General features: G+C 48.7%; 1 protein-coding gene across 1 annotated transcript in view; it reads left to right on the forward strand.

The window, feature by feature from the left end:
* The first annotated feature begins 399 nt into the window (after positions 1-399).
* TSPAN31 (tetraspanin 31) overlaps positions 400-23,556 on the forward strand; it is a 43,074-nt gene continuing 19,917 nt past the window's right edge. Inside the window, exons 1-3 of the mRNA XM_088465925.1 lie at positions 400-669; positions 19,535-19,702; positions 19,916-19,996. Coding sequence (XP_088322051.1) covers positions 607-669; positions 19,535-19,702; positions 19,916-19,996 — 312 coding nt within the window. The 5' untranslated portion in view covers positions 400-606. The remainder of the gene's footprint in view (positions 670-19,534; positions 19,703-19,915; positions 19,997-23,556) is intronic.

Here is a 23,556-nt window from a genome sequence, read left to right on the forward strand (position 1 = left end):
GATGACATCATCAGCGGTAATTGAAAACGGTCCTCAATTGATGATTGCAGTCACCTGTGGCGAAACACCTGTCTCATCTATTAACGAGCTCAACACATGTGGCTGCAATTATTAATTAGGTGGGAAGTCCAGGAGCAGAGCATTTTGTATCGGGGAGAAGGGGTCATGTTGGAGGGTAGGCAGTATATACTTAAAATAAAATGCTGACTGTGCACACATTTTCCATTACTGATGCACAGACAGCACCAGAGGCGCAACAACAACAACCACTAGCACAGACTTGGGCAGGGAGTGGCTGTGGTAGCCGCAGGAGGTGTAGCAAGATGGCAGCTGATATACGCTCCATCTGCCGACGTCATCCCTGCGCCAGCGTAACGTCGCCATGCCAGTAACCGGCTAGCGAGGCGTAAGGGATGCCTGGGCGGTGTTGTTTCCTGCGTAGCCAATCAGCGCTCACCGGTGACGTTACTGGGAAGGGGCAGTGACGTCACCGGCTAGCGGGGTCAGCGGAGGAAGGAACGAGGAGTGGGAGCTAGTTCTCATTGTAAAGAGGCACCCCCGTCATTCGCTGGAGCCCCGGGCCGGCCCGGCGAGAGGAGGAGGAGGATGGTGTGTGGCGGCTTCACCTGCTCCAAAAATGCACTATGTGCACTTAACGTGGTCTATATGGTAAGTGTAGCCGGGAATCGGTGCGACTTCACTGTCCTCACTTCTCCCCTATAGATCAGTCCTGTATCCTCCCCCCCCATCTCCCCACACACAGGGCTGCCCCTGTCTGCTGTTCTGTAGTGCTCACTGTAGGCCCGTCATACCCAGCAGTCCTCCCTGAATCAATAATTCAGTTTGTGTTCTGTTATATAGGAGTAGGACAGAGTATATAACGTGTTGTAGATTGTCAATGTGCTTTTTCTGCATTATGCTGACAGGAACTCTATGACCCAGTTTGAGAAATTAATGCTTTTGATTTATATGCAGTTTAGTGTGGTAAGTTCTTAAAGGGTATTGTAGCTGTAATGGTGGGTACACACTGGGCGATATTACTGAGCGACTGCACGATTACGACATCGTAATCGTGCACTTTCATGTCGGAAACGACCAGCGATGCGCTTTCCCACTGGTCATTTCTGACATTGTCCATCGCCTGAACATGCAGCACAATCTGACGATAACGACAGATTGGCATGTTCAGGAATGATGGACAGTGCCTGCACTGAATGACTGATCGTTCAGTGCAGACACTACAGGGGATCAGGAACTACGGTACGATTACGATGTCGTAATCGTACTGTTTTTCCTGATCGCCTAGTGTGTACGCACCATAAGTGTTATGAATGTATCTGCTGTTCTGGTTACATGATAACCCACCCCCACCCCCCCCCATCACACAGTGTGTGGGACTACTTTGTGCGTCAGGTTGATGCTCTTGATGTCCTCTGCCTTTTGTATTCTCTCTTGCTCATGAGCTGTTCTCTACATCATGGGGCAGATGTATGAAGCTCTGGGAAGTGATAAAGTGGAGAGTGATAAACGACCAACTGATCAGCTCTCAACTCTCATTTTTTTAAACAGTCTGTAACATGACAATCAATTGGGAGCTGATTGGTTGATCATTTATCATTCTCCACTTTATCACTTTCCAGAGCTTCATACATCTGCCCCAATATCCTCAGTACTGCTCTGTGCATTCCCAGTACTTTCTTTCTCACCCTGGCACATGAGTGACTTAAGTTACTTTGTGACTGGTGAAGAGTGTCAGGGAGCACCAAGAGGAAGCGCTGATTGGATAATGTACAAGGTGGTGTCCACCAGCTCTTACATGTGTTAATGTCAAGGTACAGTACTAGGCTGCACCCTAGATTCTCTCAGCCTCCGCTTCCAATCCAAATAGCTACTCCATCTTGAAATAAGTAGCTTGTGAGCCATTGGCGATCTCAAATCTGCCAGTTAGTGGCAGATTTGAAATCGCCAATGGCTCACAATGTTTAGTCAGTAAAATCTGGCACACTTTTCGTATGGCACTCATCACATGTAAGCTCAACCATTTTTCCAAATCTTTAGCTGTGGACGGTATGCGTTCGGCATCCTGGCAGGGAAGGTTAGGGTTATGGTAGGGAGAGGGGGGGAGGGTTAGCATACCAACCAACAAGTGTCGGTATGTTAACCCTGTGGGATTCCGGCGTCGGTATTATGACTGTCAGGATCCCGACTGTCAGTATTTCATAATGATTCCGCTGTGGACAGCCCACTAAAAGGTCCCCTTCAGCTTTAGTTGATGCTCTCTGAGTGACTGATTCAGATGTACTCTATTGCTGCAGTCACACCAAACAGCCATTCTCTGCAAGCCAGATCCCGTGCCACTCAGCTTGCACAGAGCTATTTTTTTTTGACCGAAAATGCATCTTAGTCGCAATGCGATGTGACTAACATGCACCAGGAGACCACACTGATTAATGTGACACTTGTATATCTGTGTGCGACTGAGTTTGTATCTGTTACGATGCCATAGCCTTTTTACACGCCAAGCTCCATCGTGCTTTGTTTACAGACTGAGTCGCAGACAGATATACAAGTATCACATATTAATCAGTGTGGTCTCCTGGTGCATGTTGGTCACATCGCATTGCGACTAAGATGCATTTTCGCCCGAAAAAGTTACACAGTGCAAGCAGGCTCGCATGGGACCTGGCAGCTCACTCGCGCCAGGCATCCTGCGCCGCATGGCATATTAAGGCTAGGTGTATGAGGACACATCTGTATTATATTGATTTTCATATTTGCTTGTGTTTAACCTTTTAAGTAAACCTTTTTTTAAACAAGATTGTTTCATTGGGTCCTATTTGACATCTGTTTACATCAGGATTCAACTTTTTTTTTTTTTCCTTAAATCCAAAGTCCAGCTAAAAAGCGTAGTAGCCTGGCAACAGTTTTATATAATATCTGTTAATAAATATTGGACCATACACATAGTTCAGCCTTCTTACATACAGTATAGCACCTTCTTCTTCTTAATCTCACACGTCTTCTATTTCCCTCAAGTCCATTCTCTATGCTCCCTCACACCTCAAAATCATACACCCCACTCAGCATCATCATACCCCATGACAATTATTTTATTCTTCTTGTAAACCTTATTTCCTTATCTCCCTATCAACATATCATTTACCCTCCTGTCCTCTCCTCATCATCAAAGTGCCCCATTACAATTCTAATCCTAATGATCTTCCCTCCTCGGTCATCATCCATTCCTGTGCGCTGTCATTATTTACAACCTAGTTCTGCATTTTCTTAAATCCCCATCTGTAACTTCCCATCATGACATAAACCATTCTTGCTTGTTCCCCTCTGCTCTGCATTTACTCAGTTGGGAACTGATAATTATCACTTCCCCCTCTGAGTGCTTCAGAGCCAGTGCTGAGTCTGCTTGAACAGAGAGGAAGTGAACTGTAAACCTCTGAACAAGATTCCATTTTGGCTGTACTCTGCTTTCTGGTGTCTCAGACGCTGGTGTTGGTGGTCAGTGTAGACAGCTCTTTACACAGCTCACTGCAGCCGCTTACACTAAGCGCAGCGTGACACCGCAGCACTCAGAGGAGGAAGAAGGTCCAGTTTCACACAATTCACTGTTATAAAGGTGTAAGGTGTCACAGCCCAATTTTTAGGTGTCCTTATGCCCAGGGCTTGTTGGTTTACATGCATTTTATTATCATAAAAAATGCATAATTTCTACATCAGGGTCCATAGGGTATCCACAGGATACCTTGGGGTATAGGTGATGACGTCAGGCATCGGGCACCATAGAGTTAAGTTTTCAGCCTCCCAGGATGCACTAGGGTCCCCCTCCTATACCTCGCCCCCGAGCCAAGGCATCTCAGTTTCGTTTGGTGCCCGGTCGGAGTCGGATGCACCTGTTAGAGGGGGGCTAAGGATAGCCCCTGAAGTTTTCTTCAAAGCAGCTGTGGCTGCTCATCTAGATGTACAGCATGGGCAGTCAGTACTGACGTCCATGCTGTCTTCCCTACACCCCCACCGGTACCAGACCGCCGGTACTGATCCGGGGATGCTGGTAAGCATCTGGGGTCACAGCTAGCGGTGACCCCAGATGTTTGGGACCATGGCCGGATCCAAGGGGGCAGCAGATAAGCAGCGGGGTCCCGTGGTGGGACCCTGCTGACACATAGTCCAGAGTCCCCAGGCAGGGGCCTTCCTGGGGACTGGCTGCAGCGTGGAGCCAGGTACCTAACCTGTGCTTCCACTACCCCCCTGGGACAGCGGACCGTGGCTGAGCGGTAGCACTGCGGCGTCCCAGGGGTTAAATGCATGAAAGGGGAGCGCGCCTTCCCTGTAACACAGCCGGCGCCTCCCCCGCTGCACACAGCCCTCTCTGCTCTGCTGACTGGCCCTGTGGCAGCGCTCCTCCCCCAGGCCGGCCTTCTCTCTGCTACTTGGTGGCCATCTTTCCTGGAAGCATGGTGAGCGCTGTTGGACGCTGAAGATCGGTGGCATCGCGGTCTGGGTCCCCCATACCTCTCCTCCGTTGGCTTAAGGTCTGTGTATGCAGCGCTGTGTCCTACCAGGCTCTGTGTCTGCGTAGTTGAGAATCAGTGCTGATAGTGCAGGAATTGATTTCTTTGCGTTGTATGTGACTTCTGCTAGCATCTGCTGCCTGTACTTTTACTTTCTACTGTCATCCATTTTACTGTCCCTGATCTTTTTCTGCTAAAGCCCTTGCGGTGCGGTGATTGCAGGGTGGTCTCACACTGTACTAACAAGTATCAGTGAGAGGGGTCACATACTTATCATCATGTCTGAGTGACTTTCCTCTCCAGCTTATGTGTACTACATGCAAGGTACCAATAGCAGAGGGGGAGGGTAACGCAGAGGGGCTATGTCGGCAGTGTTATTTATTGGCGCGGCCAATTACTGTCACGGCTCCGGTACAGAAGCCGCCCTGGGCTTGTTTCGCCAAAGCGCTTACAACCCTCGTGGGCCGGTTAGCTCCGCAGCCTGCGTTCTCACAGATGGGATTGTCCCAGCAGTCAGTGGTGTCGTCACCCATGCAGGGTTTCCCGAGGCAATTGATGGTACCCCACAGTCTCCCTATTTCCCCTCCCCAAGTCTCTCAGGAGCCTGCGTGGGTTAATTCACTGACAATTTCTGTACAGCACTTGTTGGACGTGTTGCAAGGGGAGTCTGTGTTGAGGCCACATAAGCGGCCGATGGCGTCTCTGTCCGCTCCTTATGAAGATGACGACGTGACGTCTGATGATGGGGAGATTCTGGATCTTTCTAACCAGGAACCTCTCCGTACTAAAGAATCGGACGCTAGGTCCAAGGTGTATATTCCTGGACTTATTCGGGCAGTCCGCACAGCTTTAGTGATTGAGGATGAAGGTCCTCCGGTGTCCACGTCTAAATATGCCATTTAGAGGAGGCGTGGAAACATCCTGGCAAACAGTATCAGCCTCAGAGACGCTTGGCGGTGGCTTATCCGTTTGCGGATAATTATTTTTCTAAGTGGGAATCCCCTCCACAGGTGGATTCTCATGTGACACGCCTAGTTCGTAGTGCCACATTGCCCATGCCTTCCATGTCTTCCTTGAAGGATGCTACGGACCGTAAGGTAGAGATCTGCCTAAAGTCCATTTATTTCCTTGCGGGGGGGGCAGCTAGGCCGGCTATGGCCATTTGTTGGGTAGCCAGAGCTATGGAGCACTGGGCTGATAGTTTGGAGGCGTCTTTCGATTCCGACTGTTCGGCTGAACAGACCGAGTTGATAGGCAATCTCCGGGATTTGGCCACTTATATCAATGAAGCGGCTTTGGATATCAGTACTCTGGCGTCTCGGATTTCTTCGGCAGCTGTAGCTGCTCGTCGCACCTTATGGTTGCGATCTTGGAAGGTGGACGCTGATTCCAAATAGGTCTTGGAAGCTTTGCCTTTTAATAAAGAAGTCCTATTTGGTCCGGATCGGGACAAAATTGTAGCCACGCTGGCGGCAGCCAAATCTGCATGTCTCCCGTCTGCTACAGTTCCTTCCAGTTCAGGTACGTCGTCCTTTTGGCCTTACAGGGCCCAGGGAAGACCTAAAGCAGTGTCTTTTCCCCATCAGACTGGCCCCAAAAAATCGGCCAAGCCCCGGAAAAAACAGGCCTGGAGTACCAGACATCCGGGCCCTAAGCCAGATGACAAGCCTGCGACCTGACGGTCCGGGCCTCCCTTTGGGGGATCCCAAAGTGGGAGGCCGCCTGCTGCAGTTCGCCCAGTGTTGGTCGGTTACCACGACAGACACTTGGGTTCTCGAGGTGGTTTCTCACGGGTTCGCCCTCTCCTTTAAGGCAACAGGCCCCCGTCTCGATTCTTCATCACGGGTCTTCCATCAGACCGGAACAAAGCCTTGGAACTGCGGAAGGTTTTGCACACTATGCTCCAGGCTGGAGTTATAGTGCCTGTTCCATTCTCCCAGAGGGGCCAGGGTTTCTATTCCAATCTGTTTTTGGTGCAGAAACCCAATGGGTCGTACCGTCCGATCCTCAACCTCAAAGCACTCAACAAGTCCTTGCGGGTGCCAAGGTTTCGGATGGAGACCCTTTGGTCCATCATTCTGGCCCTGGAACCTGGGGATTACATAGTGTCGTTGGACATACAGGATGCTTACCTGCATGTCCCTATTCTTTTACGCCATCAACAGTTCCTCAGGTTTGCAATCCGCAACGACCACTTTCAGTTCCGGGCGTTACCTTTTGGGCTGGTGACTGCACCACGTGTATTCACCAAGGTGATGGCGGTCATGGCGGCTTCCCTGCGGCTGCAGGGAGTCCGCTTGTTGCCGTACTTGGACGACCTTCTGTTGGTGGCAGGATCTCCAGAGCTCCTTTTACGTCACTTGGACCTGACCCATTGCGGTACTGCAACGGCACGGCTGGTTGATAAACTGGCAGAAGTCCACCTTGATCCCGTCTCAGAGGATTCTGCACCTCGGAGCCTTATTGGACTCCGGACAGCAAAGGATCTTTGTGACGGGGGAAAAGATCTCTGCCTTGCAGTTGAGGGTGCGCAGTTGTCTGCAGAATCGCCGTGTGTCTCTGCACTCGGCGATGGGGTTACTGGGCTCCATGGTGTCAGTATTCGACATGGTGGAATATGCCCAGTTTCACTCCAGACCTCTGCAGCAATTGATCCTATCCAAATGGAATGGATTGCCTCAGTGTCTAAAATCCCAGACGATGGTGCTCACTCCGGAGGTTCGCCTGTCCCTAGCCTGGTGGTTGCAGACGACCCATCTCAACAAGGGTCGTCCGTTCTGGGTGGCGAATTGGGACCTGTTGACAACGGACACCAGTCTTCGGGGCTGGGGAGCAGTCACGGGTCCACACTTGTTCCAGGGCAGGTGGACTCGGTTGGAAGCAGAGCTTCCAATAAACATCTTGGAGCTCCGCGCGGTTTTCAATGCTCTCCAGCAGGCACATCGGGTTCTCCATTGTCACCCAGTGCAGGTCCAGTCGGACAACGCTACCACCGTGGCCTACATAAATCGGCAAGGAGGAACCCGAAGTCGGGAGGCTCTCGTAGAAAGGTCCCGCATCCTGGTTTGCGCGGAGCGCAATCTCCCGGCCATATCAGCAGTATTCATCCTGGGAGTCCTAAACTGGGAGGCGGACTTTCTCAGTCGCCAGGATGTTCATCCGGGGGAATGGTCTCTGCACCAGGACGTCTTTCAACTTCTGGTGGACAGGTGGGGTCTTCCAGAGATCGACCTCATGGCGTCACGGCACAACAACAAGTTGCCGGTGTACGGGTCTCGCACAAGAGACGAAAAGGCGTCTCTGGTGGATGCTCTGTCCGTCCGGTGAACGTTCCGGTGTGCTTATCTTTTTCCTCCGTTTTTCCCTTCTTCCACGGGTAATCCGGAAATTCAAACAGGAAGGAGGGACGCTCCTGTTGATAGCTCCCGCGTGGCCCTGGAGGCACTGGTTCTCAGACCTCCAGGGACTGTACGTGGACATTCCTCTGCGGTTGCCGTTACGCCCGGACCTACTGTCACAGGGTCCTTGTCTTCACCCGGACCTGACTCGGCTGTCTTTGACGGCGTTGCTGTTGAGACGGCCATGTTAAGGTCCAGGGGATTTTCCAGCTCTGTAGTGCAAACAATGCTAAGGGCTCGGAAACCATCCTCTGCAAGGATATACCATCATGTGTGGCATACGTTCTTCCAGTGGTGTCGGCCGAGAGGTTATGCTCTTCGGGAGTTCCATCTATCTAGAGTGTTAGCTTTCCTACAGGTGGGACTGGACCATGGGTTTCGCCTTGCATCTCTGAAGGTGCAGGTGTCTGCCCTATCCGATTGGTTTCATCGTAGGATTGCTGCAATCCCTGATGTGCGCACCCATTATGCAAGGTGTTCTCAGAATTCAGCCACCTTTTTGTTGTGGTCCTGAGGGCGCTCCAGGGACCGCCGTTTGAACCCGCTGGGCTCAGTGGACCTCATATGGCTGACAGCTAATACAATTTTCCTTCTGGCCATCGCTTCGGCCAGACGTGTTTCTGACTTAGGGGCTCTCTCATGTAGACCCCCTTTTCTGATTTTTCATAGGAACAGGGCGGTGCTGCGCACTCGTCCTGGTTTCCTTCCTAAAGTTGTTTCCAGTGTTCACATCAACGAGGAAATCGTTGTGCCGGCTTTTAACTCACCTGATCTTTCAGTGGGTGAGGCCACTTTGATTGTTGTGCGGGCCTTAAGGCTTTATGTTGACCGCACTTCTTCGTTTAGGAAGTCTGACGCCTTGTTTGTCCTCTATGGCTTCCGTAAAAAGGGTTGGCCTGCTTCAAAGCAAACTTTGGCAGGCTGAATTCGTATGGCCATTTCTGAAGCTTATCTTCATGAAGGCCTTCCGGTTCCATCCTCTGTGAGGGCTCATTCCACTAGGTCTGTGGGTCCTTCGTGGGCTGCTCGACGTGGTGCCTCTGCAGTCCAGATATGCAAGGTTGCCACATGGTCCTCTGTCCATACCTTTGTGAGGTATTACCCGTTTGACACCTTTGCCTCTCAGGATGCTTCGTTCGGGCGGCGGATTCTCCTTTCAGCACAGGAGCGTCCCCACCCTTAAAGGATACTGCTTTGGGACATCCCCAAGGTATCCTGTGGATACCCTATGGACCCTGATGTAGAAAATATGAGAAATGGTAAGAACTTACCTTTTGTTATCTCTATTTCTACGAAGTCCATAGGGTTCCACAGGTCTCCGCCCTGTCGCACCTGTGCTGCAGATGGGCTTTGCTCTGGTCACCGGTGTTTCCATCTCCCTCTGGTGAGAATGTGATTCTTGTGTGTGTCCTGATCTTTTTTCTCTCTCTTCCTTCTCCTCCGGCCTATGGCTTGGTACGTAACTGAGATGCCTTGGCTCGGGGGCGGGGTATAGGAGGGGGACCCTAGTGCATCCTGGGAGGCTGAAAACTTAACTCTATGGTGCCCGATGCCTGACGTCATCACCTATACCCCAAGGTATCCTGTGGAACCCTATGGACTTCGTAGAAATAGATATAACAAAGGTAAGTTCTTACCATATCTCATATTTTTAATGGCAGTTGGTGCAAGGCTGTGCTGAGTTGTGTAGACCAGTGTGTGGTAGGGGTAGCTATTGTATAAAGGGGGATGAGAGAGTGGCAGAAAAGAGGGTTAGACATATACTGCACATACCACTGATCCTGAGTTTGTAACATTGAACTGTGCAATTGCCCATGCTGCAGTCGCACTAAAAAGCCCTTCCCGGCGCCATGTGACTCTGCTAGAGACGGGCGCCTTTTTGCATTTTTTTGGCGATGCGACTAGGACGCACCAGCAGACTATGCTGATTAATTTGATATGCAACACTTGTATATCTGTGCGTAAGACAGTCTCTGAATATGTATATTAAGTGCTGCAATGTAGCGGCTGCAGCTTTTTTCATTGAAAAATAAGTTGTGCTACAAGTCGCGATACACATAACGTGGGAGCTCAGTGTGTGATTCAGTAGTGCCAAGCGTCTTTTCGTGCGACTTTTTACCTTCAAATGTGTCTTATTCACACAGCTATGCAAATAGAGCACACAAGCAGCTTCTGCTGATTACAATGATATGCAGCATGTTTTGTGTGTGACTGTGGTTGTATCTGCATACAAATCGCTACGTTACAGTATTACAGCCGCTGACAATGTAACATAGCGTTTCACATGTAGATACACCAGCAGTTGCTCACAGAATATAGGCATGCAGCATATCATTTAAATCAACAGAAGCTGCTTGTACTAGGTATTCGCATCGCTGTGCGAATAAGACGCATTTGAAAAAGTTGCATGAAATGACACTCAGCGCTACCGAGCCACTACACGGCATGGCGCGACTAGAAGGGCTGTTTAGCGCGCAAGAAGACTAGATTTATGAGGACACATCTGTACAGATTCAGGTGCACATAAATAACCCAGTGTCACATATCAAATTAATCAGCACAGTCTGCTGCTGCGTTTTTTTAATCTCAATGTACCTACCTGTTGATTTTCACCCTTGCATTCTGAGGAAAAATTTTGTTAGTGCATTTTAACACACATTTCTATGGCTCTGTGGGTCATTTAGGGGCAATGTTAAATGATGAACACTGTCTTTTATGTTTTGGTCTGAACGTGATATAATTGGAAAAGTCTCTGTGATTTGTGCCTTTAGTACAGCCATAGGTTGTAGCGATTGATACTGTTTGTCCATTCCCTCCCCCCAAAAAATATTAGCTTTTTTAGAGTAATAAATGGTTTTCCTTGGTTAACATGTATTGGGGAACTTGTTCATGTCCATTATAATCAGGATATGTGCAGATGGATAACAGTACTGTGTCTCTGGTGGTTTCCATGAAATATATAAATTAGGGGTGTGCATCGGCCACTTTTTGTGTTTTAGATCTGGATCTTTCTTTGTGTTTTGGATCTGGATTGGTTTTGCCAAAACCACCCTTCCGTGTTTTGGGTTCTGGGTTTTGTGTTTTGGATCTGTATTTTTTTTAAAAAAAAGCATAAAAACAGCTAAAATCACAGAATTTGTGGGTTTTTCTGCTCCTATGCTATTATTAACCTCTATAACCTTAATTTCCGCTCATTTCCAGTCTATTCTGAACACCTCACAATAGTGTTTTTATGTCCAAAAGGTTGCACCGAGGTAGCTGGATGACTATGCTAAGAGATACGAGTGGGCGGCACAAACACGTGGCCCATCTAGGAGGGACACTGCAGTGGCAGACAGGATGGCAGTTTGAAAAACTAGGCCCCAAACAGTACATAATGCAAAGAAAAAAAAGCGGTGCAAGATGGAATTGTCCTTTGGCCCTCCCACCCACCCTTATGTTGTATAAACAGGACATGCACACTTTAACAAACCAATCATTTCAGCGCCAGGGTCTGCCATGAAATGATTGGTTCGTTTGGGCCCCCACAAAACAAGCTGGCAATTAATCTGTCCCTGCACAAACTGGCTCCACGGAGGCAAGATGTCGTCCTCATCCACCGATTCCTCACCCTCTTCAGGGTTGTGTACATCCTCATCCTCACAGAGTATTAACTCGTCCCCGCTGGAATCCACCACCACAGGTCCCTCTGTACGTTCTGGAGGCTGGTCTCCCTGGAAGAGTTGATAATTCATTTTGATGAACATCATCTTCTCCACATTTTGTGAAAGCAACCTCCTACGCCTTTCGCTGACAAGGTTCCCGGCTGCACTAAACACTCTTTCGGAGTACACACTGGAGGGGGGGCAACTCAGGAAAAATAGAGCCAGTTTGTACAGGGGCCTCCAAATTGCCTATTTTTCCTGCCAGTACAGGTATGGACTGTCTGACATGCCTACTTGGATGCTGTCACCGATGTAATCCTCCACCATTCTGTCAATGGTGACAGTATCATATGCAGTGACAGTAGACATGTCAGAAATTGTTGCCAGGTCCTTCAGTCCGGACCAGATGTCCAAATTTGGTCCTGTCTGCCCTGCATCACCGCCAGCGGGTTGCTTAGGATTCCTAAGTTTTTTCCTGGCAGCCTCAGTTGCGGGAGAAAATGAAGGAGCTGTTGACTTGTCACGTTCTGCTTCAGCTGACAGTGTTTTCACCAGCAGGTCTTTGCACCTCTGCAGGCTTGTTTTGGGACGGAAAGAGAGACTCCACATAGGCTTTAAACCTAGGATCGAGCACAGTGGCCAAAATGTAGTGGTCTGATTTCAACAGATTGACCACCCTGGAATCCTGGCAAAGCGAATGAAGGGCTTCATCCACAAGTCCCACATGCCGAGCGGAATCGCTCCGTCTTAGCTCCTCCTTCACTTTCTCCAGCTGCTTCTGCAAAAGCCTGATGAGGGGAATGACCTGACTCAAGCTGGCAGTGTCTGAACTGACTTCACGTGTGGCAAGTTCGAAGGGCTGGAGAACCTTGCACAACACGGAAATCATTCTCCACTGCGCTTGAGTCAGGTGCATGGCCTTTTGCTGCTCCTCCATCCTCTGAAGCATATAGAGGGTTGAGTTCCACCGCGTCACAACCTCTTGCTTCAGGTGATGCGGGGCAGGTTCAAGAGTGTTTGCTGGCGCTCCAGTCTTCGGCAGGCAGTCGCTGAGTGGCGAAAGTGGGCAGAAATTTTTCGGACCACCCAAAGCGTCTCCTGCACGCCCCTGTTGCTTTTCAGAAAATTCTGCACCACTAAGTTTATTGTGTGAGCAAAACATGGGACGTGCTGGAATTTGCCCAGATGTAATGCCCGCACAATATTGGTGGTGTTGTCAGATATCACGAATCCCCAGGAGAGTCTAAGTGGGGTAAGCCACTGGGCGATGATTTCCCTCAGTTTCTCTAAGAGTTTGTCGGCGGTGTGCCTCTTACTGAAACCGGTGATACACAGCGTAGCCTGCCTTGGAACGAGCTGGCGTTTCTGAGATGCTGCTACTGGTGACGCTGCTGTTGTTGCTGCATAAGGTGATACATCTACCCAGTGGGCTGTCACAGTCATATAGTCCTTAGTCTGCCCTCTTCCACTTATTCACATGTCCGTGGTTAAGTGGACATTGGGCACAACCGCATTTTTAGGACACTGAGGACACTTTTTCTGACGTTTCTGTACAGTCTCGGTATCGCCTGCCTAGTGAAGTGGAATCTAGACGGGATTTGGAACCGGGGACATACTACCTCCATCAATTGTCTAAATCCCACTGCACTAATGGCGGATACCGGACGCACGTCTAACACCAACATAGCAGTCAAGGCCTCAGTTATCTGCTTTGCTTCAGGATGACTGCTGTCGTACTTCATCCTCCTCGCTAAGGACTGTTGGAGGGTCAATTGCTTAGTAAAAGTAGTGGTGTTCCTACTTCCTCTCTGGGATGATGAAGGACTCCCAGCAGCAGCTTCTTTTTAGCAATGCAGGATCCTCCGGAGGAATCCCGGATAGGAGAGTCAGTCATGCCAGTGACATGGCCTGCAGGACTACTTCCGATCCTGTCTAAGGAGGAAATTGACGAGGAGGGAGTTGACGGTGTGGTTTGCAGGCGCTTGGATACAATAGGACAACGGGATTTAGGTGTCCCTGGACTGCTTACGGTCTTAGCCAAAGTTTCTGAACTTGACAGTAACTTTTTATGAATGCGCTGCAGGTGCCGTATAAGGGAGGATGTTCCTAGGTGGCTAACATCCCTACCCCTACTTATTTCACCTTTACATATGGTACATATGGCAAGACAGTTGTTGTCCGGATTTGGATAGAAATATTGCCAGACCAAAGAGGTGGAATGTTTGGTCTTCTGCCCAGGCATGTCCGTGATGGGCTTTTTCATCCCACGGACAACAACTGTCTCCCCCGGAGCCTGATTTAAACAAACCACATCACCATCAGAATCCTCCTCGCCAACTTCCTCCTCAGCGCCAGCTACACCAGTATCCTCATCCTGTTGTACTTCAACAGTGACATCTTCAATTTGCTTATCAGCAAGTGGACTGTGGGTGCTCCTTTCAGCACTTGCAGGGGGCGTGCAAATGGTGGAAAGAGCCACCTCTTCCCGTCCAGTGCTGGGAAGGTCATGCATCGCAACCACCACCACACTTGGACTCTCCTTGGGGATTTGTGATATTTTCTTAGAATGCACAGTTCTTCGCTGTGCTTTTGCCAGCTTAACTCTTTTGATTTTTGTAGCGGGAGGAGGGCTTCCATCGTCATGTGAAGCTGAACCACTAGTCATGAACATAGGGAAAGACCTTAGCCGTTCTTTGCCACTCCATGTCGTAAATGGCATATTGAAAAAAGAAGAATTTTTTATTCTTTGTGGAGCACACTTTGGGGGTTACACCACCCTTTAACAGACAGACGCACGCTTGGCGCTGCTCCTTTGTTGATGCACATGCAGCCACAGTGCACACAATTCACAAACACAGAAAATATTTTTCTTATTTTGTTTGGAGTGCCCTTTGGGGGTTACAGCACCCTTTAACGGACAAGCCAGCTGGCCCTTTACTTATGGGGCACAGGCGCACGCTTGGCACTGCTCCTTTGTTGATGCACGTGCAGCTACTGCGCACACAATTCACAAACACAGAAAAAATATTTATTTTTTTTGCACTTGGGGAGAGCACCCCTGATGGACAGAGCACCCCCTGGACAACACTACTGCACCCTTTTAGGACTGGGACACTGCACAGGACTTTGGAGTGGACACAGCCCCTATGGACAACTGACTGCACAACACAGTCCAGCCAGCCCCTATGGACTTTGGAGGAGTGGACACAGCCCCTATGGACAACAGCAGCACAGCACTACACAGCCAGCCCCTATGGACTTTGAAGTAGTGGACAACAGCAGCACTACACTACACTACACTACACTACACTGCCCAGCCAGCCCTAATTCCCACCCTCCCTCTTCACTGTCCACAGCCGAGTGAGAAAATGGCGCCGACGCGGGAACCTTATATAGATTCCAAAACCTGCGAGATCCGGAAGGCGGGATGATGACGTTTTGCCTCGATTTCAGATCCGTGTCCTACGGGAAAAGTAGAGCCTGACTCGGATCGGCCTCGGATCGGGGGGCTCGGATTTCAGAACTCCGAACCCGCTCACCCTTAATATAAATAGTAGTAATGAAGCAAACATTTACAATTGATAGGTTGTGTCATCAAGGTATATGTTAATGGGGTTTGGAATTTATAAATGACTCTCATGCAGCATTGATGTAGTTTTGTGCGCTTGATAATATTTGTTCTTCTCCTATGTAACCGTGTGACTGTTCTTGATTTTGTTTTAGTGTTTGTGTTACAGGTTACTTCCCTGACCATTGTAATGATTGACCCTGGCAGGTACTAGAATAACATGACCTTGGATTTTGTTTTTCCATAAGATTGGAACAAATACAGTGCGTGTTTCAGTAGATTATAGAGTGGTCTTTTCTAGCACAACACAAAAGTTGATGCTTACCAGGCACTTTTATTTACCGTATATACTCGAGTATAAGCCGACCCGAATATAAGCCGAGGTACCTACTTTTACCACAAAAAACGGGGAAAACTTATTGACTCGAGTATAAGCCTAGTGTGGGAAATGGCAGCAGCTGGTAGTGCCCCCAGTAGTAATCCCCCCCCCTGGTAGTACCCCCAGTGGTAATCCCCCCCCCCCCCCCCCTTTTTAGTGCCCCCTGTAGTAATCCCCCACTGGTAGTGCCCCCTGTAGTAATCCTCCCCTGGTAGTTCCCCCAGTGGTAATCGCCCCCTGTAGTAATCCCCCCCTGGTAGTTCCCCCAGTGGTAATGCCCCCTGTAGTAATCGCCCCCTGTAGTCCCCCCCCCCCTCCCCCCAGTAGAGAGAGACACGTGACAAGAATAAAAACAAAAAATCACTTACCTGAAACTCCCGCTCCTGGTCCCGCCGCTGTCCGCTCCTCCGGCCGCTTTGCATTGAGAGACGTCGTCATGATGACGTGTCTCCCATCACCCACTGCGGGAGCCGAAAGATGGCTCCCGCAGTGGGAGCAGCAGCAGCCGCTGAGAGTCTGACAGACTCTCAGCGGCTGCTTATTACACCAAACACGCAGCTGCCGGCTCCGGCGGCTGTGTGTTTGACAGTGTGTAGCGCTGACCGAACTCCGTCCGGTCAGCGCTACACTTGACTCGAGTATAAGCCGAGGGGGTACTTTTTCAGCACATTTTTTGTGCTGAAAAACTCGGCTTATACTCGAGTATATACGGTAACTGGTATTCTTGAACATTCTTCTTTTGTGCATGAACTACATAAGGGACGAGAGTTGGAGAAAGGTGGGGTCTTCTCTGAATAAATGCTAGGAGATGGTTTTCATAAAATACTTCATAGGTCACCAAATTGTGCAAAAGTATACATAAACATTTACATATAGTCAGGTGCATAAATATTGGGACATTGACAGAATTTTCATATTTTGGCCTCTATTCACCATCACAATGGCTTTGAAATGAAACAAACAAGATGTGCTTTAACTGCAGACTTTCAGATTTAATTTGAGAGTAATTACATCCAAATCAGGTGAACGGTGTAGGAATTACAACGGTTTCTATATGTGCTCCCACTTTTTAAGGGGCCAAAAGTAATGGGACAAACTAAACAGTCCTAAATCTAACTTTCACTTTTTAATACTTTGTTGCAAATCCTTTGCAGGCAATTACAGCCTGAAGTCTGGAACGCATAGACATCACCAGACGCTGGGTTTCATCCCTGGTGATGCTCTGCCAGGCCTCTACTGCAAATGTCTTCAGTTCCTGCTTGTTCTTGGGGCATTTTCCCTTCAGTTTTGTCTTCATCAAGTGAAATGCATGCTCAATCGAATTCAGGACAGGGGATTGACTTGGCCATTGCCTAACATTCCACTTTTTAGCCTTAAAAAAACTATTTGGTTGCTTTTGCAGTATGCTTCGGGTCATTGTCCATCTGCACTGTGAAGCGCCGTCCAATGAGTTCTGAAGCATTTGACTGAATGAGCATATAATATTGCCCGAAACACTTCAGAATTCATTCTGCTGCTTTTGTCAGCAGTCACATCATCAATAAATACAAGGGAACAATGCCCACGCCATGACACTACCACCACCATGCTTCACTGATGAGGTGGTATGTTTTGGATCATGAGCAGTTCCTTTCCTTCTCCATACTCTTCTCTTCCCATCACTCTGGTACAAGTTGATCTTTGTCTCATCTGTCCATAGGATGTTGTTACAGAACTGTAATGGCTTTTTTAGATGTTGTTTGGCAAACTCTAATCTGGTCTTCCTGTTTTTGAGGCTCACCAATGGTTTACATCTTGTGGTGAACCCTCTATATTCACTCTTGTGAAGTCTTCTCTTGATTATTGACTTTGACACATATATACCTACCTCCTGGAGAGTGTTCTTGATTTGGCCAACTGTTGTGAAGGGGTTTTTCTTCACCAGGGAAATAATTCTTCTGTCATCCACCACAGTTGTTTTCCGTTGTCTTCCAGGTCTTTTGGTGTTGCTGAGCTCTCTGGTGCGTTCTTTCTTTTTTAGAATGTTCCAAACAGTTGGTTTGGCCACACCTAATGTTTTTGCTATCTCTCTGATGGGTTTGTTTTGATTTTTCACCCTAATGATGGCTTGCTTCACCGATAGTGACAGCTCTTTGGATCTCATATTGAGAGTCGACAGCAACTGATTCCAAATGCAAATGTCACACCTAGAATCAACTCCAGACCTTTTACCTGCTTAATTGATAATGAAATAACGAGGGAATAGCCCACACCTGTCCATGAAATAGCTTTTGATTTGATAGTCCCATTACTTTTGGCCCCTGAAAAAGTGGGAGGCACATACAGAAACCGTTGTAATTACTACACCGTTCACCTGATCTGGATGTAATTACCGTCAAATTAAATCTGAAAGTCTGCAGTTCAAGCACATCTTGTTTGTTTTACTTCAAAGCCATTGTGGTGGTGAATAGAGGCCAAAATATGAAAATTCTGTCAATGTCCCAATACTTATGCACCTGACTGTATAACATCTGTCACATAAAGGTCTTCTAAAAAATGAATTATATTAATGAAAGCTTTGACTCTCATCTATTGTGTAATTCAGCGTGCTGTTGATAGTGCCGGAAGGGAGCTCTTGGAGCTACTCAATTCAGCACTCTGTTAGGATGACTAAATGGAATCCTTCTAAAGTGCTGGCCGCGAGGCTGTTTTCCAGCTTAGCGCAGCACTAACAGCCTCGCAGCCAGCACACTAGTCGGAGAATGGAGGTTCTCGTGTCTAAACACCCAGGTTAAGTCGCAAGGACCGGCATTCTCCGACTTGGCTTGTAATAATCGGACTAAACAGTGCGTTGAATTGAACAGCTTCGGGACCAATTTCCTGGCGCTATTTAACTCCCGCAGAATTGAATGACTTCATTTCACTATAGATGGAAGTAATTGTTTTATGCTGACCAAAAGGTACCTTGCTGCCGGCCACATACACATTTGTTCAGCCGGATTGTATTTATGCGTAGCAGCGGCAGAGTGATGTATGAACTTTGGGTCTATACTGCATCTTTGACATAGGGAGGAATTTGCTAACCTGGTGGTTAAAGGACACATTCCTGTTGGAACTTTTCATGCTGTTCCTGTTTGGAGCTATAGCATCGGCTGCAGATCCTAAAGAGCCTTGCTTAATAACTCTCCAACATTGCTGCTAACACTGCTGCTTCTAAATAGGGCTGCATAGCTAACATTAACATCATTAGCCTTACCGCTATTGAGACACCAAGAACCTATTGGCCGAATAAGTACAAGCTCCTTTCTCCTGTAAGTGTACATATACAATTTAGGTGCCCAAAGTCCATTTAAATATGGATTTTTTTTTTTTTATGCGAGATACAGAGTGGCCAAATTATTACCCGGCTTAGTACCTTGGTGAGCCATGTTTTGCTCTTAATATGGCTTGAATCTTTTTAGGATCCTACTAACACACAGATATACAAGTGTCACACATCAAATGAATCCGCAGTCTCCTGGTGCTTTCTAGTCACATGGCATTGCCACTTGGATGCATTTTCAGCAAAAAAGATGCAAGGTGCTAGCAGAGTCTTACATGACCAGGCCCTTTGAGAGGTGCTGATTGGCTCGACTGCAGCAAAGACTAGGGAGGACACATCTATATACTGGGAGCTACTATTGTGAAGCTAAAATTTGAATTGGCCCTTAGACTTAAGTATATATTTTTTTTATTTGAGATAGAGAATAAAATGCTTATTTTGAAGGTGTTATGTACTTTAATTTTGAAAAGGTTTGCTCCATTAAAGAATAAAAATGATACAAATGTTTTGTATTCAGTCTGGCACCATCCCTAGTCCGTGTCAAACTCCCGTTCTGTACCGATGCAGAAAATCTTTGAGCAGGAGCATGTCTGATTGCGAAACCTCACTGAGATGTTCACCATATTGTTAATAAATGTATTGTCAGTAAATGTATTGTCAGTCTTTATGTTCTGTGTCTGTTATTGGGGTCTGCACTAACCTCTGCTTCTTCTTTTTCCAGCTGGTGGGCTTGTTGCTGATTGGCGTGGCAGCATGGGGCAAAGAATTTGGAATAGTCTCCAGCATCCACATCATCGGGGGAGTGATCGCAGTCGGAGTTTTCCTTCTGCTCATCGCCATCATTGGCTTAATTGGCGCAGTTAGTCACCATCAAGTGATGCTCTTTATTGTATCCTTAATTGATATTGATCTCCTGTTCTGTGAGACTGGTATAGTCCTATCGTGCTATAGACTATTGCAAACATTCAGTTTGTCTTCTCTAATGCACAAGTACTTGGTGGTCTGCTATTCCGTACAGCACATCTCCCTCCCTCCGTATACATGTCGTTTTTACCAGGGACAATTCCTTGTTATGTTTCTATAATCCTTAACTAGAATGTAGTATATGGTGGTGTTAATTCTCATCTTTATTTTCCAACTGGTGGTCTCCTGCTCCTGTTTGGCTATGAACAGATCTCAACAGGTAAGACACGCATCTTAGCATTGTTAGTCTTTGCTGACATTTGTAATGTTATTTCTCCAAGGATAAGCACCCCATTACCTGACCATGAGAGCCACAGAGCACTGACTTGTGCTTGTTTTGAAAAAAAGTTTGTTACAGACAATATTTATTCTTCACACCTATAGAAGACCTTTCATAAAGTTCTATTGTGGGCTGTAAGTGGACTTCTCTGGGTACACACCTTTTCGAACCGCGGGTGATAGGGTTAAACGCTCCCGATCAGCCGCGCATTGTGTCCCCACTGTGACCTCCTGTCCGCTGCCTGCGAGTACCGTACACACTGTGCAGACAGTTCAGTGCATATGGGATCTGGAGGTTGGGCCAAGAAATATTAAACGGCACATAAGATGCAACCTCCCGATCTTGACTGTTGCAGGAGCGTTATAAGCCGTTAATCGGCTAACTATACTACATACGCACCTATACAAATGTCAGCCCAATCACCAGAAATCAGGTGATTGGGCCAAAGATTGTAAAGGTGTGTACCCAGCTTTAGTCCACCATCCCCAAGAGACCTACTGCAAATAGGGGTACATAGCACAAAGGATTCATTGCAGTTTAGAGCTAAGCAACCACATATGAATCAGTCACACAGAATAAGCAACATAGTTAGTTAGACTGTGTTAAATGTGACCTATAAGGGTAAATGTGTTGGCTGGATAGTTTTTAAGTTGTAAATGGAGTTGGAAGGTAATGAAGAACAGAGAGGTGCTGTTGTGTTGGTGATATAACTATTAGCTGATAAATGGACAGTCTTGCTGTGACTGGTTTGACTTCCTTCATTGTGACTTGTTGGTCCTCGCACGCAACCCATATTTTGGCCATTGCTGTTAGAGAAGCACAGGAGCTGCATGGAGCATTTACCAGGTGGTAGTGCAGATTTAGCCTGTGTACCAAGGGGCTTTGGTTGTCAGGGTGTATATTTTAGTCTCCTCTGGTGACTGACTGTTGTGCAGGTCTGACCTAAAACATATATAAAAAAGAGAATATAAGCATTTCATAGTGTACCTGCTAGAGGGCGGACAGGGCAGGGTGCCGAGGGTGTGAGCAGGGAGTCTCTGCATGCACCTTTTAGCACGTGTGCTACTGAAAAGGGAGCGTAGCTGACCCCCAATTCGTCACATTTGGGGGGTAACCGAGCTCTCCCCACACAGTGAATAGATGCCTTGCACATAGTTTTTTTGGCTGCTATGCATGCGTCTAAGCCTTACTGCGCATGTGTCTGTACAGAATTACAGTTGAAGTTGTAGTGTGTGTTCATGGGTATTGACAGAAGAGGGGGCGTGTTATCAGTGTGTCGCAAGTGTGTCTCTGAAAGTGGCTGCATACACAAGCGCTCAGCCGCTCACATAGGAGGCCATACTCTGCCAGAGAAACAGCACTGGCATAGGGCTGCTGTAAGTTTCAACGGTGTGACCATGGTGGTGTCCTTGGTTGCACCAATCTGTATTACAGCGTGTACGGACATGTGGGCGCCTCAGTACTTACAGCACATATGAACACACTGATGTACACAAGGGAGGGAGTTTATAGCGCCATGGAATAAAGCCTCAGACGGGCGTCCGCCAATAGTAACTGCTGCGAGTGCTTCTACGTCCACCCCTGAATCGGGCCCAAACTGCCAGATTTCTACTTCAGGGTCCATAGGGTATCCACAGGATACCTTGGGGTATAGGTGTGACGTCAGTCGCAGGGCACCAAAGAGTTAAGCTTTCAGCCTCCCAGGATGCACTAGGTCCCCCTCCTATACCCCGCCCCCGGGCCAAGGCACCCCAGTTTAGTTTGGTGCCCGGCCGGAGTCGGGTGCACCTGTTGGAGTGGGGGCTAGAAGAGCCCCTGAAGCTTTTTCTTCATGCAGCTGTGGCTGCACATCTGGATGAACAGCATGGACAGTCAGTCCTGACGTCCATGCTGTCTTCCCTACACCCCGCCGGTACCAGAACGCCGGTACTGATCCGGGGATGCTGGTGGGCGTCTGGGGTCACAGCTAGCGGTGACCCCAGATGCTCCGGACCATGGCCGGATTCAAGGGGGACAGAGGTAAGCAGCGGGGTCCCGCGGTGGGTCCCCGCTGATCACATGGTCCTAAGTCCCCAGGCAGGGGGCTCCCTGGGGACTGGCTGCAGCGTGGAGCCAGGCGACCAACCTGCGCTTCCACTACCCCCTGGGACAGCGGACCGCAGCAGAGCGGTAGCGCTGCGGCGTCCCAGGGGTTAAATGCATGCCAGGGGAGCGCGCCTTCCCTGTCTCACAGCCGGCGCCTCCCCCGCTGCACACAGCCCTCTCTGCACTGTGCTGACTGGTCCTGTGTCAGCGCTCCTCCCCCAGGCCAGCTTCTCTCTGCTCCTCGGCGGCCATCTTCTCTGCAACGCATGGTGAACGCTGCTGGAAGTCTGGAAGGAAGCATCGTGGTCTGGGTCCCCCCGCATACCTCTCCTCCGCTGTGGCTCAGGTCTGTGTATGCAGCGCTGTGTCCTACCAGGCCCTGTGTCTGTGTAGTTGAGTGATCAGCGCTGTTAGTGCAGGAATTGTTATTTCTCTGCATTGTATGTGACTGTGCTAGCGCTGCCTGTAACTTTTCTTCTCTAAACTGTCAGCTTTATTACTGTCCCTGTTCTTTCTGCTAAAGCCCTTGCGGTGTGGTGCTGCAGGGTGGTCTCTCGCCTATTTAATACTTAATTGGTGAGAGAGGTCACATACGTGGTGCCATCATGTCTGAAAGTGATTTTCCCCTCCGGCTACAGTGTACCACGTGCAAAGTACCGTTAGCGGAGGGGGAGGGTAGCGCGGAGGGCCTTTGCCGGCAGTGTTTGTCCATGGCGCGGCCTATTACGGTTACAGCACCGGTACAGGAGCCGCCCTGGGCTTGTTTCGCTCAGGCGTTAACAGCTTTAGTGGGCCAGTTAGCTCCGCAGCCCGCGTTTACTCCGATGGGTTTGTCCCAGCAGTCTGTGGTGTCGTCACCCATGCAGGGGTTCCCACGACAATTGGTGGTACCCCACAGTCTCCCTATTTCCCCGCTCCCGGGTTCTCAGGAGCCAGCGTGGGTTAACTCCCTGACAAGTTCTGTACAGCACTTGTCGGATGTGTTGCAAGGGGAGTCTGTGATGCGGCCTCATAAAAGGCCGGTGGCGTCTCTGTCCGCTCCTTATGAGGATGACGAAGGGACGTCTGATGATGGGGAGATTCTGGATCCTTACGATCAGGAACCTTTCCATACTAAGGACGCTGATGCTAAGTCCAAAGTATATATTCCTGGACTTATTCGGGCGGTCCGCACAGCCTTGGTGATTGAGGACGAAGTTCCCCCAGCGGCTAAATCTAAGTATGCCTTTTTCAAAGATGTGAAGGGCGATGCCACAGTCTTTCCTCTTTCGGGTCAGTTAGTGGACCATTTAGAGGAGGCGTGGAAACAACCTGGCAAAAGATACCAGCCGCAGAGACGCCTGGCGGTGGCTTATCCGTTCGCGGATAATTATTTTGCTAAGTGTGAATCCCCTCCACAGGTGGATTCTCACGTG

This window comes from Taudactylus pleione, unplaced genomic scaffold (assembly GCF_031769625.1).
Source record: "Taudactylus pleione unplaced genomic scaffold, aTauple2 ptg000065l, whole genome shotgun sequence".
In the NCBI taxonomy this organism is placed as follows: domain Eukaryota; kingdom Metazoa; phylum Chordata; class Amphibia; order Anura; family Myobatrachidae; genus Taudactylus; species Taudactylus pleione.